The sequence below is a fragment of the Schistocerca gregaria genome, chromosome 5 (genome assembly GCF_023897955.1).
Source record: "Schistocerca gregaria isolate iqSchGreg1 chromosome 5, iqSchGreg1.2, whole genome shotgun sequence".
Lineage (NCBI taxonomy): Eukaryota > Metazoa > Arthropoda > Insecta > Orthoptera > Acrididae > Schistocerca > Schistocerca gregaria.
The window spans coordinates 405,228,721-405,246,517 of NC_064924.1; the positions used below are offsets into that span (position 1 = coordinate 405,228,721).

At 42.0% G+C, this 17,797-nt stretch overlaps 1 protein-coding gene across 2 annotated transcripts in view; it reads left to right on the plus strand.

Moving 5' to 3' along the window:
- The window catches only part of LOC126272446 (regulator of G-protein signaling 17), a 1,065,106-nt gene that overhangs the window by 973,361 nt on the left and 73,948 nt on the right, over positions 1–17,797 (plus strand). For both annotated transcript variants that reach the window (XM_049975320.1, XM_049975321.1), the window contains one exon: positions 12,174–12,239. In XM_049975320.1, coding sequence (XP_049831277.1) covers positions 12,174–12,239 — 66 coding nt within the window. The remainder of the gene's footprint in view (positions 1–12,173; positions 12,240–17,797) is intronic.

Below are 17,797 nucleotides of genomic sequence, written 5' to 3' on the forward strand. Positions count from 1 at the left end.
TGCATAAAGGGGACCACGTCCACCGTCAAACAGTTCATAAAAATCACTAAACATTTTCTTTATACCAATTACAGGCTCAATAACAAAGCTTTTGATTTCAGTTACTTTTTGATCATTGTAAAAAAAAACGCTACGAGTGTCTTGACAACACGGATCACATACTTTCGCGGTCGCTGGCCGCCGGCTAAAATATCGCGAGGAGTTGCACTGCAAAGGGCCGCGTCAACAGACAACAACGATACCACGTTGTCATGACCTTGCAAACTCCAGATGAGACAGAGAAAAAGTTGTGTGAATTTTTGAATATTAATCTCACGTAAATACTGTGAAATAAATTTATATATATATTTAACTGGCATCACTCAGACCAGAAAGATATCAGTGTTACTTACCATCCATACATGTGCCGACACTACATATAGTAGAGGTAATTGACTGATACATAGGTAATGTAAGATTCGAGCCCCGGTCCCGACATCTTGGTTTAGGCTTTTAATGAGGGCCCTGTATTTCTTCAGTTAATTCATTTTGCCTTCCATGGAACTAAGCTTTCTTGTATGGTGGTGCTTTATTCGGAGATAACTGATTCGAACCTGATGGCTGCATAACTTCCCCACTGAGATGTCAACATTAGTACGAAGTTTGTTCAGAAATCAATGTGAATTTTAGTCTTTTGGAAAGAATTTTATTTGTCCGCGCGGATCAATGTTATCCGCCTTCAAAACAGTTCCAATTCGATATTATTCACCTACGCTACAGCTTTTCCAATTTCTGAACACATCTGTAACTCCAGCTTTGGGATAGCTTCCAGATCTATGAGTCTGTAACCTCGTCTACGTTAGTTAAACGGCGTCCCTTTGAGGTTGTCTGCATTTTGGAAACAGGAAAAAGTTGTGTGGGGCATCATTGCAGCATTGTTTTTGAACAAAATGTGACGTGTGAGCAGGTGCATTATAATGTTACTTAGTGCTGAAGCCATGAATTGTTTCACCACCAATCCGGGCGTTTTTTCCGATTGCTTCACGAAAACGGCTTTGAACGTGTAGCAGCCCTTATTAGTCATTCGAAGTTCTGGCAGGAGATCATGATGCACTACGCCTTTAAAATCGAAGAAAACAGTCAACATAACCTTAAAATTTGGTCGCACTTGTTGAGCATTTTTAAGTCTAGGCGATCCAGACTATTTTCAAATGGTTCAAATGGCTCAGAGCACTATGAGACTTAATTTCTGAGGTCACCAGTCGCCTAGAACAAGAACTAGTTAAACCTAACTAACCTAAGGACATCACACACATCCATGCCCGAGGCAGGGTTCGAACCTGCGACCGTAGCGGTCGCTCGGTTCCAGACTGTAGCGCCTAGAACCGCACGGCCACTCCGACCGGCAGACTATTTTCATTGAGGTGAAAGAGTCTTAGTTTTGACGTCATATTCACCAGGCAGGACTGATAGAGGAGACAGAGGAGATCCAACGAAAAGCAGCGCTTTTCGTCACTAGGTAGTCTGGTCAGAGCGAGGACGTTACAGAGACGCTCAAAAGACACTACAAGTGAGGCACTGTGCATCAAGGAGAGGTTAACCATCGAAATTTCGAGAGAGTACTTTCCCAGAAGTGTGGAACAACATATTTCATCCCTTCCCCGCGGCCGGCACACATCTCGTGTAATGACCAGGATGAGAAAAATGGGCTGGCCGAGGTGGCCGAGCGGTTCTAGGGGCTACAGTCTGGAACCGCGCGACCGCTACGGTCGCAGGTTCGAATCCTGCCTCGGGTATGGATGTGTGTGATGTCCTTAGGTTAGTTAGGTTTAAGTAGTTCTAAGTTCTAGGGGACTGATGACCTCAGAAGTTAAGGCCCATAGTGCTCAGAGCCATTTGAACCATTTTTTGAGAAAAATGGAGAAATTAGAGCTAACACAGAAGTTTGCATTCGCTGGGAAGGGATGGGGGGTTACAATGAAATGAAAATCCTTAGCTGCTTACAGGCGTTGACATATGTCAACGGGGACAGATGAAAATATGCGACTGCATAGATTTATCTCTAGCACGCCTCCCGCACTAAACTCGGTGTGCTCGGTGGCTCAGATGGATAGCGCGTCTGCCATGTGAGCAGGAGATCCCGGGTTCGAGTCCTGGACGGGGCACATATTTTCATCTGTCCCCGTTGACATATATCAACGCCTGTAAGCAGCTAAGGGTTTTCATTTCGTACCAGTTAGTGGTACCAGAAGAACCCGCCGCCGCAAACCGTCAGGTGCCTTGCGGAGCATAGATGTAGGTAACTAGTTGCTACTGTATTTATATCAGTTACTAAATTACATATGCTAAAACACAACAAACAGTACAATATTTATACTAATTGTTATTACAGAAAGCAACGTTTTCTCTAAACTGGTTTATGACTCGTTTCACTTCTTCCGGCCATTCGTCTTTAAATATCCTACAACACAAAACTGGCCACCTAGACTTGTGTTATGCTGCGTATCCTCGCATCAGCTTCGGTTGTTACGTTTCGAACTTAATAAGAAGACTAAAGTCAATCGTTTCTAATATATTACGTTCTTTATCTACTGAGCCTGTGATTTAGTTGAAGCTACCACCGGACTGCACTTAACGACCCAACTGTGATTTGTACTGCGTCCCTTCTGCCGTAAAGAACATTGGTTTGGGGAAACATTTATGCCGAGAGGAAGCTGCGTCAGAACATGTTCCGCAATTAGGATGTTTCCCTAACACGCGGCGTAACTCATACCACGACTTTTAAAAAGGATGTGGGGCGAACGAACATGCAAACTGATCGAATAAAATAAGATTAGTGGGGGGCGCTTTTAGCACTGGCAGTAGCTCAAGAATTTACGTGTGACAGCTTTAAAACTTGGCGGAAACCGCGGCGCAGGCCGGACGAAGCTCGGCCGCCCGCATCGCTCGCCGACATCGTTTCCTGTCACCGGGGAACGTGAACCAGTTGCCGCCAGCGCAGAATTCCCCCGTCTCCAGGCTTAAATTTCTCCTGTTGTTCACTGAGAAGGCAAAACGTGCCGTTTTGGATTTGAGGGAGATAGTCGTTCTTGCGACTCCAGCTGCCATTCTATATATTATTACGATATCACATCAGCAGTCTGAGCACAACAGTGCTTGTCCCGATAGCCGGCCGTATTATCACACTGCTTCCGGGTCGGGGAACGATCGGGACCCAGACCGAATCCGCAATATTTAGGAAACTTTCGCACACTTTCGCATGGATAACACTACACGTAGACAGTCTTTGGACCGCGTCTTCTTCCCAGGGGAAGTGGGTAATGGAGTGGCAACCGAACGGATATCCGGCCAGCCCTTAAATTAACCACGCCAAATCCAATAGTAACCACGGCGACCCCGCATATATCGCGATAGCAATGGAAATGTTACAGATGATGGTACTACTAAATCGGAGTTACTAAATACAGTTTTCCGTAATCCCTTCACGAATGAAGACGAAGTAAATATTCCAGTATTTGAAACCAGAACAGCTGTTAGCATGAGTGACAGAAAAGTAGATATCGCAGGTGTTGCGAAATAACTCAAATCACTTAAGAAAGGCATACTAATCAGGTTCTTTTCAGAGTCTGCTGACACAATAGCGCCTTTTGTAGCAATCATATACAACCTCTCACTTGACGAAAGGTCTGTTCCTAAAGACTGAAAAGTAGCACAGGTCACACCAATATTCAAGAAAGGAAATACGAGTAACCCACTGAATTACAGTCCCATATCACTGTCCTCAATTTACAGTAGGAGTTTGGAGGGTATACTGTACTCTAACATTATGAGTCACCTTGAAGAAAATGGCTTATTGAAGCTTAACCAACACGGATTCAGAAAATATCGTTCTTGTGCAACACAGCTAGCTCTTTACTCCCATGAAGTAATGAGTGCTGTCGACAAGGGATCTCAGATCGATTCCATATTCCTAGATTTCCAGAAGGCTTTTGATACCGTTCCTCACAAGCGACTGGTAATCTAATTGCGTGCATATGGAGTGTCGTCTAAGTTGTGTGGCTGGATTCGTAATTTCCTGTCTGAGAGGTCACAGTTAGTAGTGATGGACGGCAAATCATCGAGTAGAACAGAAATGACATCAGGCGTTTCGCAAGGTAGTGTCATAGGCCCTCTGCTGTACCTGATTTACATAAATGAACTAGGTGATAATCTGAGCAGCCCCATTAGATTATTTGCAGATGACGCTATAATTTACCGTTAGTAAAATCATCGGACGATCAATTCCAATTACAAAATGACCTAGAGAGAATTTCTGTATGGTGCGAAAAGTGGCAATTGGCGCTAAAAGAAATCCGATAAATTTTGAGTATACGATAAATCGCACAAATCTAAGGGCTGTCAATTCGACTAAATAACTAGGAATTACAATTACGAGCAACTTAAATTGGAAAGAACACATAGAAAATACTGTGCGGAAGGCAAAAAAAGACTACGCATTGTTAGCAGAACACTTAGAAGGTGCGACAAACCCACTAAAGAGACAGCCTACATTACGCTTGTCCGTCCTCTGCTGGAATATTGCTGCGAGATGTCAGATTATTACGTGGCAGGATTGACGGAGGACATCGAAAAAGTGCAAAGAAGGGCAGCTCGTTTCGTGTTATCGCCAAGAGTGTCAACGATATTATACGCGATTTGGGGTGGCACTCACTGAAACAAAGGTGGTTTTCCTTGCGGCGAAATCTATTTACGAAATTTTAATCACCAACTTTCTCTTCCGAATGCGGAAATATTTTGTTGACACCCACCTACGTAGGGAGAAATGATCAGCATAACAGTATAAGGGAAATCAGAGCTTGAACGGAAAGATTTAGATGTTCCTTTTTCTCACGCGCTATTCGAGAGCGGAATGGTAGAGATGTAGTATGAAAATGGTTCGATGAACCTTCTGTCAGGGACTTAAGTGTGAATTGCAGAGTAACCAGGTAGATGTAGATGTAGTTGTACATGCGAGACAAAGTCACATGAAAAAGATGAAGAATGTAAGACAGCGATGAAAGATCAGTCCGTCCCAGGAGGCATCACACTAATACCGCGTCGAACCTTTAATGAGTCTCAGTACGAAGTGGAAGAGAGTCGACGTGTTTCTTTAGTTATCACATATCCAGCTTATGTGACTTACATCTGCATCTACATCTACATCCGTATTCTGCAAACCAGTGTGAAGTGTATGGCAGAGGGTACCGCCAACGTACTAGCTATTAGGGCTACTCCACATTCCATTCGCGTATGTAGCTCGAGAAGAGTGACTGTTTTAAAGCCTCTGTGTGCCCTGTGATTAGTCTAATCTTGTCTTCTTGATCCCTAAACGAGCAATATGTAATACTTTTAGCACATTCCTAGATTCGTCGTCTAAAACTTGTCCATGGAACTCTTTAACTAGGCTTTACATAATATCTTGCGTCTATTTTCAAGCGTCTGCCAGTTAAATTCTTTCAGCATCTCCTTGTCGCTCACTCATTTGTCAAACAAACCCGTGACTATTTGTGATGCCCTTCTTTGTATACTTCCAATATTACCTTTGTGTCCTCTTTCGAATGCGTCCCACACACCTGAACATTATATTAGAATGGGTCGCACATGTGTTTTGTAAGCAGTCTCCTTCTTTACTGACTGCCTTTTATTAGTACGGTACGTATTATACCAATGAACCGAATTCCTACTAGCTATACCTACGGCTGAGCCTGTGTGATTTATGTGATTTGACTGATTCCATTTGTGACTCACTGATATTTTAGTCATATTATATAGGAGTTTTTTCGCTTTGTAAGATGACCATTTTTACATTTCTGAACATTTAAAGCAAGTTGCCTATCATTCAGTCACTCAAAAATCTTATGAAGTTATTACCGAACATTTGTGCAGCTTTTTCCAGATATTACTTCACTGTACATAAAAGCACAATCAGTAAAATTTCTGAGATTATTGTTAAAATTGTTTGCATGGTCATTAATACGAGCGTTGGAACTTTAATAGTGGCAACTATTTATGTACAGCTCGTACAAAACAGATACGTGTTTCAACGTTTTACTGACCTTCAAAGTATTCACCAGCATTGTATATAACCAGTTGCCACAGATGTGGAAGTCATAGGATACTCTTAGCAGTGCCAGTTGTGTTGACAGTTCGAGCGGTGTGGTCTATTGCCCGACGAATAGGTAGCAGGTCTGAAGCGAATGCTGTGAATTGTTTCCTTCAGTTTAGAAATCGAGTTGAACTTACGAGGGCTTAAGTCAGGGGAGTTCAGCAGGTGGTATAGCTCTTAGCATCCGTCGGTGTGGCCTTGCGGTTCTATGCGCTTCTGTCTGGAACCGCGTGACCGCTACGGTCGCAGGTTAAAATCTTGCCTCGGGCATGGATGTGTATGATGTCCTTAGGTTAGTTAGGTTTAAGTATTTCTAAGTTCTAGGGGACTGATGACCACAGATGATAAGTCCCATAGTGCTCAGAGCCATTTAGCTAGCACTTAGCAGCCCCATTAGTCAAACAAATCAGTAACAACTTGCACTGTACATGGTTGAACATTGTCCTGCAAAATGATGGTCAGGTCCTGCAAAAAGTTTCATCACTTCTGTCTCTAACTTGGTCGTAGGTTCTGTTCCAACAATGAACAGCGTAGAGACAGAAGTGATGACACTTTGCGCAGGACATGAACATCATTTGCAGTATAACAAAAGACTGGATACATACCCCTATTATTTCCTTATCTGCGTTCTCTTACTCGGAACCCCTTGTCAATTTCGCCACAAATGGGGGTAAGTACATCTCGGCTCGTACGTCAATCATCTCGATTTTGAAAGGTCATCAGGACGACTGGTCCTCAAGAACAAACGGTCTCGTCTTGTCAACAGCCGCCTTAGGCCGCCATGCAAAGAAACATCCTTACTACACAGTTTGGTACTACACCATCCGCGTCAAAATTGCGTAATGTTGGGAAAGTAATGGTACAAATATCTGAAGGATGTTCCTCGGATCAAAAGTATAGAAGAAGTGTAAACAAATCTATGGCCTAACAACTTATTTCCAAATAATAGTTCTTGTGCAGTTAAAAAACATTCTATCAGTACTTCTTTAATGCTCATTATTGCATAGGACCTGATTGTGAAGCACTTTATCCGCGTCAGCAGAAGCTGATTGTACATGGCACGTCTAACATTCTCCGTGGTGTCTGTTTGTTCTAAGTCGTGTCTCCCTACCACTTTCGAGCAAAGACGCTCTGAGCGTGTTTTTTAGGGAATTGACTAGTTTGAACCTGGGACCTGTTGCTGGTAAGGAGACGCCAGACCACACATGACATGTAGAATTCAGAAGGGTTCAGGAAGACTAGCGATGATATAACCAAATACGTAATGATTTCAGTGTCAGCTCCACTGCACTAAATTTAGTGGAAGGGGTTCAAGCTTTTCCTATTTTTAGTTAGCTGGTAAAATAACGTCGAAAAAGCAGTTAAGTTTACCATTGGAAATTTTATTCTACTCAAAAAACATTGTTTATAAATTGCACTATTGATAAAAGGAGATGTTTTAATACAGGATGGTAAAAACCAACTGCGTTCAACAAAAATGTGAACTAATATTCCCTGAATAGGTTTCCAAGTTCTACAATGGATCTAAGGATGACCTATGCCATATCACATCTATAATCTAGGTTCAAATTAAGTTTCACAAAAGAGAAAACTATCAAAATGGTCTACTGTGACCCTCACTTATCTTTAATTACTTATCTAACTTGTCATAAATTACAGTGGCTGATGTGACTTCTCAGTAACTGTATAACAGAAAAATCATCGCGTTTCAGATTTTTACCTCAAGTGGCAAATATGAACACCCTGAGCTTTAATTGACGATCAACACTAGTATTACGCAAAAAGGGCGTGTAACAGATGAAACTTCTGCAGTTCTGAGTGAAGCTTTATACGCTGTTATGCGGCATCGGGTGCGTTCATTACCTTGTCGGTGTTCGTCAGGAGGCAGCGGACAGCACAGCTCCACTCACCTCGCTGTCTCGGAAGCAACTCTGTCCTAACTTCTCCTTACTACAATTTACCGAATTTGGTTTAAAAAACTATCTGGCTGTGTTTTCATCTGACCAATCAGGGTCTCAATGTTAACCTTAAGCTCCGCCTACAAAAATTCTGTCCATCCAATGAGAAACGTTGTACTTTTCGTGGTGGGGCAATGTTTTTAAAGTTTGCAACGTAACAGAGACGCGAAAAAGTCTCACGCTAAAACTTGCGGGTGGTGTGGCCCTTTTTGTGTTACTGTAAGATCTATACTGTTCTTCTGGAGGGCTCTAGCTTTTAACATGGGCTGGGGGTAGTCCTAACGGTTAGCTGGCGACGTGGGTGTCCGTCCCTTATCGTAGGGCCTTCTAACTTAACACGGTTCTGCTCTCGGCTTCTGTTCTCGTTTCTCCCCTCGGAACTGCGTCCGTCTCACGGTGGGTAGGTATGACATGCATTTAGGCTTTCTTGTGTTAGTCTGTGGTATTCCATTTGCTCACTCGTTACTCGTATTACTTTGGTTAATTTAATGTCACGACTTATTCGGAGCTATGTGACATACTACTGGATTTGCTTATCATGTCAGGTTTTCATGGAAGGTGTTGGATTTGCCTGACACCTTACACACGTTAGCAGGATACACACCGTAGTTAGCACCATTTGTTCCGAAATAAAGACCGCATAAGATCACATGAAAGAGAATGACACTGCACACAAGTAACAGCTACGATTCCAAATCAAAATGCAGAGTTGCACAAGTTTATGGCACTGAAAGTAGAAGATTGCTCAAAAAACGTATAACTCTTTATTTCCAAGAATGAGCTGGCCTGTCACGTTCTTCAAATCCGCGTTATTTGAAAGTAAATAAATGATATAGTTCAGTTTGCTTGTGATTCGCTCAGAGTGTAACTGCAGTCTAGCTTAAATTATATAATCATAATCTCATCGTTTCCTTTGCAGAAAAACAACCCTTTATCTCTCATAAATTGTATGTGTTTGATTTACCACAATCAGAAGACGACTTAGGCCAAATTATTGTCTAATAGGAAATCGAACAGCAAAATTTCATTCGCCAGTAAAACACAGCTTTATTGATAAGATTTCCTGGAGGCGAAATGGTAGACGAGCCATCATTTAGAATTCCAGATCACACACCACTGATTTCTTGTCATGACCATGTAAAGGAAATATGGACCTTAACAGTTGACGCTCATATTACGTGTTGTTTCTAGTGTCACGCTACAAATGGATGTCATATCGAGGTTCATTAACAAAGCTATAAGAATATAATTTTCTGTGACTATTGCTACCAACCATCTTACTACATTACAAATTATATTAATCCAAATGTTGTCGTTCTATTTCGGAAATTCTTTCTCTGCTGAGATACTTAATAAGTGCAACAACGCATATCTTACCATCTGGTCAGAGTATAATGTCAGGTAAGTCCTTTTTTGAAACTAACTTACTGCTACAGCTCGATTCAGAATGATCGTACGTATGCATCTGCTGAGGGAGGGAAAAAAAGGGAACAAGTGAGTCCTGAGATATTAACAATCAAATTTTTTTCTAGAAGGAAAGAAGCAGGTAGTGTATAATTGAATCCAAAGGCACTGATGGAAACACCCGAAGATTTGAAGGAAATGATCGAAGCATCCAAATGTAAGCCATCCCGTTTCACTGTGGTCAGTGTTGATCAAAAATTGTGTTAGATCAGTAAATACTGTTAAACTCAAAGCCTATTTAGCCTATTAAGACAATATCATCTGAATCTAGTAATTGCCGTAATTTCAGCTGACTTATCACAAAGAACTTCAAACTGGTTGCATAAGGACACTATGAAAATGTCGACCAATCGATGGGCTGCTTGAACTGTCCATACCTACCTACAACGGTGTGTTTAACTTCAGAATTCTTTACTTGTATAGTGCGCAAATGCTTCGCAGTTAGGTTCTGTTTGCTCTGATGTAAATCGAACAATTTCCAGGCTAAAAATATTCCAGAAATTCGTTTACTCGTGATTATTCACGGAATTATTGCTTCTGTTTCATTTGATTTACCCGTTTCTTTCCCCCTCACAGAGTGCAGTTGGCTCCATTGTGGGAAATTACTTATTTCTGGAGACAAACTGGTTTCCAATAGCATTTCCTCCATATTCGATACAACCAAGATGTTTAATTTATAAAATGAAAACTATTGTTTGTACTTAAATATTGCTGTGGAAACATTAATTTTTTATTTTATTTATTTATTTATTTATTTTGAAGTTTCATTAAAACAGACTTACTTCGTCCTTACCCTGACCCTTCATGTGACTGTTGCGTTCGGGCGCCCATATCGAAAATATTGCTGATTAAGTTGAGGCGTATCGACTACTTACAACACTCTGCAGTACGTGCCTTCGATTTCGCCTTCGGCCATAGAGGATTCAAACATTGCCATGACATAAGAATTGGCAGTTATGTGTATGATGACTATTAATACTGGTCTAAAATTGTGAGAAATTTTCAGTAGCTCTGTGATTCGGTTTCCATAAAAGTTCTTATTTCTATAGCATGTTCGGGAGCCACGTCTGGGTTAGTTACAATTTACACTACTGGCCATTAAAATTGCTACAACAAGAAGAAATACAGATGATAAACGCGTATTCATTGTACAAATACATTATACTAGAACTGACATGTGATAACATTTTCACGCAATTTGGGTGCATAGCTCCTGAGAAATCAGTACCCAGAACAACCACCTCCGGCCGTAATGACGGCCTTGATACGCCTGGGCATTGAGTCAAAGAGAGCTTGGGTGGCGTGTACAGGTACAGCTGCCTATGCAGCTTCAACACGATACCAGAGTTCATCAAGAGTAGTGACTGGCTTATTGTGACGACCCAGTTGCTCGGCCACCATTGACCAGACGTTTTCAGTTGGTGAGAGATCTGGAGAACGTGCTGGCCAGGGCAGCAGTCGAACATTTTCTGTATCCAGAAAGGCCCATACAGGACCTGCAACATGCGGTCGTGCATTATCCTGCTGAAATGTAGGGTTTCGCAGGGATGGAATGAAGGGTAGAGTCACGGGTCGTAACACATCTGAAATGTAACATACACTGTTCGAAGTGCTGTCAATGCGAACAAGAGATGACCAAGACGTCTAACCAATGGCACTCCATACCATCACGCCGGGTGATGCGCCAGTATGGCGATGACGAATATACGCTTCCAGTGTGCGTTCACCGCGATATCGCCAAACACGGATGCGACCATCATGATGCTGTAAACAGAACCTGGATTCATCCGAAAAAATGACGTTTTGCTATTCCTGCACCCAGGTTCGTCGTTGAGTACACCATCGCAGGTGCTCCTGTCTGTGATGCAGCGTGAAGGGTAACGGCAGCCATGATCTCGACACTGATAGTCCTTGCTGCTGTAAACGTAATCTAACTGTTCGTGCAGATGGTTGTTGTCTTGCAAACGTCCTCATCTGTTGACTCAAGGATCGAGACGTGGCTGCGCAATCCGTTACAGTCAGACGGATAAGATGACTGTCATCTCGACTACTAGTGATACGAGGCCGCTGGGATTCAGCACGGCGTTCCATATTACCCTCCTGAACCCACCGATTCCATATTCTGCTCAGACATTGGATCTCGACCAACGCGAGCAGCAATGTCGCGATACGAGAAACCGCAATCGCCATAGGCTACAATCCAACCTTTATCAAAGTCAGAAACGTGATGGTACGCATTTCTCCTCCTTACACGAGGTATCGCAACAAACTTTCACCAGGCAACGTCGGTCAACTGCTGTTTGTGTATGAGAAATCGGTTGGAAACTTTCGTCATGTCAGCACGTTGTAGGTGTCGCCACTGGCGCCAACTTTGTGTAAATGCTCTGAAAAGCTAATCAATTGCATATCACAGCATCTTCTTGCTGTCGGTTAAATTTCGCGTCTGTAGCACGTCATCTTCGTGGTGTAGCAATTTCAACGGCCAGTAGTGTAATATTAGTTTCAGCGTGTGTGTGTGTGTGTGTGTGTGTGTGTGTGTGTGTGTGTGTGGAGAGAGAGAGAGAGAGAGTGAGAGAGAGACTGTCGTTGTACTGGGAGAGAGCTAACGTGAACGTCGCTTGTTCCAGCTTGGCGGTGAAGAGTGGCGAAGACCGGCCCAAGCCGCAGGATCTGCCAACCAACGGCGAACCTCTGTAAGTACCGCAACTGGCGCGCTCCATCAGCAGCGCTGTCATGACGTGCAATCATACAGACCAAACCACAACACAAAGTACATTCCAATCCCTATCAACCTGAACTACTCTAATATGTTATAACATTTCAACCAATAATGGGACATATTTGCAGCTTTGGGAGACGATAATACACAACTGGGAGATTACATACATAAATACCAAGTCCTCACACCAAATTTTGAAAGTGCCTCCCACCAGTATCGATGCACAACTGTACTCGTTTCACCGTATTCCGCGACGTTCTATGAAGTTTATACAAGACAGTGTTGCTTATTTGGCGTGTAAAGGCTCTCACGGAGTGCTGCAGTCGTCCGTAGTCTGTTCTTCTGCACTCAGCCTTTAAGGTAACCATACAAGGAAAATTCCGGAGGGGGGACAGGGGTTGAGGTCAGGTGATCAAGGATGGGCATAATTTTTTGGGATTATTCGGACACAAAGAAACTGGTTGCAAGTTTCAGGAAAGCGTTAGAGGTGTGACACGTTACTCCATATTGTTAGAAATAACCTGTAATTTCGACTTCTTCCAGCTGCTCGACAAGTATTGAAAATGCCCGCTTAAACTCAAGTGTCTACAGTCGTATGAAAGAAATTGCGGCCAACAGTCCTCAAAGCTGACATCGCACAACACCCTTCATCCTTTTCAACATGCAGTGATGTTTCATGGATGATATGAGGGTTTATACCGGCTCAGTATGTGTTGATGTAAACTTACAGACGGAACCATGCCTCGGATGTAACCCAAATTATGCAGAGAATATCTGGACGTTGGACAAGAAATCCCTGAGACCATGAACAGTAACGCATTCTTTTCTCAAGATCAGTTTCTTGCGACGTTTGCACCTTCGCAGCTGTCCTTTATGAACCATATGAAATGCCTGTCCCCTGGCTAAATCGCCGAACGAGATGGCGCAATGGTTAGCACCTTGACTCGTATTCGGGATGACGGTTCAAACACGCATCCGGCCATCCTGAGGTAGGTTTTCCGTGTTTTCCCTAAAGCACTTCAGGCAAATGCCGGGATGGTTCCTGTGAAAGGGCATGGCCGATTTCCTTCCCTAAAGCTATGGGACCGATGACCCTGTTTGGTCCCCTCACCCAAATCAACCAACTAACCTGACTCAGTTGTTGTAACGATTTTCTTGGAGGGTTACCCAAGCGTCTTCCTGCATTATCAATAACTTCTGCACTCAGTGGTGATCTGTGTTTACCACCATTACTGTTCAGTACACCAGCTGTCTCCAGATTCGTTACAGTTGGTATAGTCGTTGCCTTTGTTGGAACGTGGCGCACATGGAATCCTCTCCGAAATATGTCCGTTGTGTTGTAACCAGTGACTCTATCTTGCAGTATGTTTTCACAGCGAAAATCCGGCTCTAAAAGTGTATACTGCATGTTTCTGCCAGCTAAAGATTGCGATCTAATCACTAAGTAGCTCGTTATTGTCATGCGGACCGAATTAAAATCTCACAGACTTCAGAAACCGCGACCGACGAGGCTACGCACGAACTAATGCGAACCCAGCAAACGCGGCATTATACCGGACAAAGAACCTTATGAGCAGAAACTACAATCAACTTGCCAACAAGGAACGGTACTTCTGATTCTCCCAGAGCCGCTGCAATCATTAAAATAACTTTTTCGTTTCTACGACTTGTTAGAGGGAAATTATGACCCGTTGAAGCAGTACAGGTTTATGTAGATCGCTTTGTAGCTCTAAACAGAAATTAATCATTGCTTACTACTATAATAGCATCTGTATTTTTTTACTTTATTTCCTTACCAAAATGTTCCCCGCTACTTATATCTACTTCGGTAACATAGCTTGACTCACAAAACATATCAACATTCAAATGCACATCAACAGCACGTACGAAATTGTACAAACTATATTTTCTGTTACCTAAAACTGTAATATCGCAAGTCGTTTATTAGTTTACTAGTTGACAAATCCGGCATTTCTGAGTATTCATTTTGGCAATTTTCTATTAGAAACGAAAAAAAATGAATTGTTTTTGTGGTGTAATAATGAAAAAATTTCATTTCCATGCCCTGGTGAAAACGTCATTGGAATTATGACACAATCGTAGAAAGAAGCATGCTTAACGCTCGAACGTATAAGTACAGTATCCATTTTTTTGTAAAAGTCTCTTTGGCAACGCCTGTTGATAGCCAACTACTGTTTGCGCCTATAGCCGTTTGAGCTTCGTAGTTGAAATCTGTCAAGTGAGAAGTGGTGTCAGGTGTCGGGGATTTGAAGTACAGATAAAATCGGAGCAATAAATGAAGGAATATCCTAGTCCAGCCAATACTTTTAATTTAGTAACAATTGTTGATTTCAGTATTTGATCGCAACGCCCGATATACAATTGTAGTGGTGCAATCCTTTACTGAACAGGAAAGACAGAAAAAGCAGTTAGACGTGCTAAGCACTCACAACAAGACATCAATCATTCCTCACTATAATTCAGTAAAACGCCATCTTCTTCCTCCCTTTATAGCTCACAAATGTGATCCTGTATGCTCGTAAATCGCTTGCAGAATCTCAACAACTTTAAGTACTTGGACTCGCATGTTCTTTACTCCACATTTATATATCTTTCCCATTAAATTTTAGTGCTTAGAGTCGTTCAGATTTTGCTCAGATATTAATATCTCTGGGCAGAGCGCTCATACAATAGAAAATATACGTATAGAACACATGCGTGCGTACAAAATTATGTATTTTAGAGAACGAATTATACTGTCCGACAAATTCCTGAAAAACGCTGTATGCTGCTGGAAAGCCTTTTATAGAGTGGCTAATCTGTGTGGAATCTGAATTTCTTTTCGTCGTCCTCCTAATGAGAGAGATGTCGTTATGTCTGGGATAAGAGTTGTGCAAACGGGAAGAATTGTTTTCTGCAAATGGTAAGAAGACGGTTCGGATGAAACACACTAAATTATTTTTTTCCAATTTCTCCAGATCTTGCTACGTTTATTACCAGATTTCAGCAAGTAAACAGTCTTTGTTTTATAAATTTTGGGTTTCAGTTTGGCTTCAAACAGTTACGTAATGAGATATATCACTGGCATTGTTGTATAAGAGCATTCATTGACTGCACAAGAGAATCTCCGTTTTTCGCTCGGAATGATAAAGTGCGGTTAGCACGCTGTTGTTGCACGACACCTGGCTGATAGCCTTTACACACAACATTTTAGGGAGTAACAAGAAGGTTCGTAATTTTGAGACTTCCTTTCCCGTGCAGTTTCCTGAATCTATGTAACCAGGTCGAAGAAGCACGGAAAATAAGAAACGTTCGTATCACTTGGAATATTCAGAGTGCCTTTCGTGATAGTAGATAGTGTCGGAAGTTCCATGCGGCATTTCGCGGATGATGCTGTACTATACAGAGAAGTTGCAGCATTAGAAAATTGCAGCGAAATGCAGGAAGATCTGCAGCGGACAGGCACTTGCTGCAGGGAGTGGCAACAGACCCTTAAGAGCGAGTATGCGTGCGGAACGATTTGAAGTGGAATGGTCATATAGAATTAATTGTTGGTAAGGCGGGTACCAGGTTGAGATTCATTGGGAGAGTCCTTAGAAAATCTAGTCCATCAACAAAGGAGGTGGCTTACAAAACAGTCGTTCGACCTATACTTGAGTATTGCTCGTCAGTGTGGGATCCGTACCAGGTCGGGTTGACGGAGGAGATAGAGAAGATCCAAAGAGGGGCGGCTCGTTTATTTGGTAACCGTGACAGCGTTACGGAGATGTTTAGCAGACTCAAGTGGCAGACTCTGCAAGAGAGGCGCTGTGCATCGCGGTGTAGCTTGCTGTCCAGGTTTCTAGAGGGTGCGTTTCTGAATGAGGTATCGAATATATTGCTTCCTCCTACTTATACCTCCCGAGGAAATCACGAATATAAAATTAGAGAGATTCGAGCGCCCACGGAGGTTTTCCGGCAGTCGTTCTTCCCGCGAACCATACGCTACTGGAACAGGAAAGGGAGGTAATGACAGTGGCACGTAATGTGCCCTCCGCCACACACCGTTGGGTGGCTTGGGGAACGTAAATGTAGATGCAGATGTAGTTAGCCCCAACGGCTCATTGACTCTTTCGAGCAGTTCTAAATGTTTCGAACAGTTTTTCTTTCACACTTTTTCGAGTTTCATTTTGGCGCAAATTTCGTACTTCATGTAAATCTTTCCTCCATTTATAAAATCCATGTTCAGGTTTCACAAAACTAAACCGGCTTTGCACATTGCTTAAGTTTAAGCGTTTTCTCCCCCCTTCGTTTAACCAGAAAACGTAAAGCCTTTTCTTTGTCACTGAAAACTATTACTGTACATGTTTTCTTTGGGGTTGAAAGGTACTCCATTTTTGTTCTGGACCTAATCGTTCGAAGCACAATTCGCGGAATCGTTATTATTTCCTGTTACTTCTAACGTTTTCACAATTTCTAACGAACTGCCGACATCATTCCAATGAATGGCAAAAAATTAATTAATAAGTAACACACATGTAAGTCTTCAGGAGACGTAAGCAATTTCGACTGCATACCACGTTCTTCATATTTCAACTTATAACGTTGAAAACATTAAGTCGGTTCCACATTACTGTGAAATTCTGGAACCTGCACGACGACAGATGCTGTCAGTGAGCATAGACGAAGAAAATTAATTCACCTATATCTCCATTGTTCAAACATAGCGATACGTAAAGGCAGCTGTTAATTATTATGGATTTTAAATGGGTTGCAAATTCGAGGAAACAGTAACTGTTGAAACCCTGCGCCGCTTTAGTGCCAGCACAAACGGCTGCAGGTTGGAAGGAGCGGACTCTAAGGTGTAAAGAGGTATTTTCTCCAACTTCGTTCAGAGTACATTATTACAATACCAGTATGAAATAAACAGTGAGTGATTAAATGCAACTAATACATGAGCTGGGCACGGCAACAATTATAATAAGTGAAAAAAATATTTTATTAGCAATTAATTTAAAAATAACCAAGGTAGCAATGGAAGCAAATTAGGAAAAATTTAAATTACTCAATTAATCAGAGCAAATACTTTTAAGATAAAGGGTAACTGCCACTCTGGGTAGATATACAAAGTTCCTTAGTTTCCAAATAAATTTAGTAAGGAAGAATCTGGGCCAATTACAGAAAATTGTGAAATTAATAAATTATCTAGTCATACACATCTACTTTAATGTCTCAGACAGCTACACAAATTACACAATTTAACAGCTACATAAATTAAGTCCATCAGGGCGGTCTTGTAGGCTCATATTGGCAATTCAGTATTCAATTAATAACAAAACAATTAATTAGAAAACAAATGAAGGATAACAAGAACTTAGATAGCTCAACGGCTCGGAGTAATCAGCTCATCTAGTGACGATAAATAGGAGAAACTACAGGGATACAGTCAGTTTACTGAGTAAGGCTTCCTTCAAAAATTTTGTTAATACAACTACTACACAATTCTGTCAAAATAAGTTATAGGTCTACAATCCGTTACGGAAGGCACATACA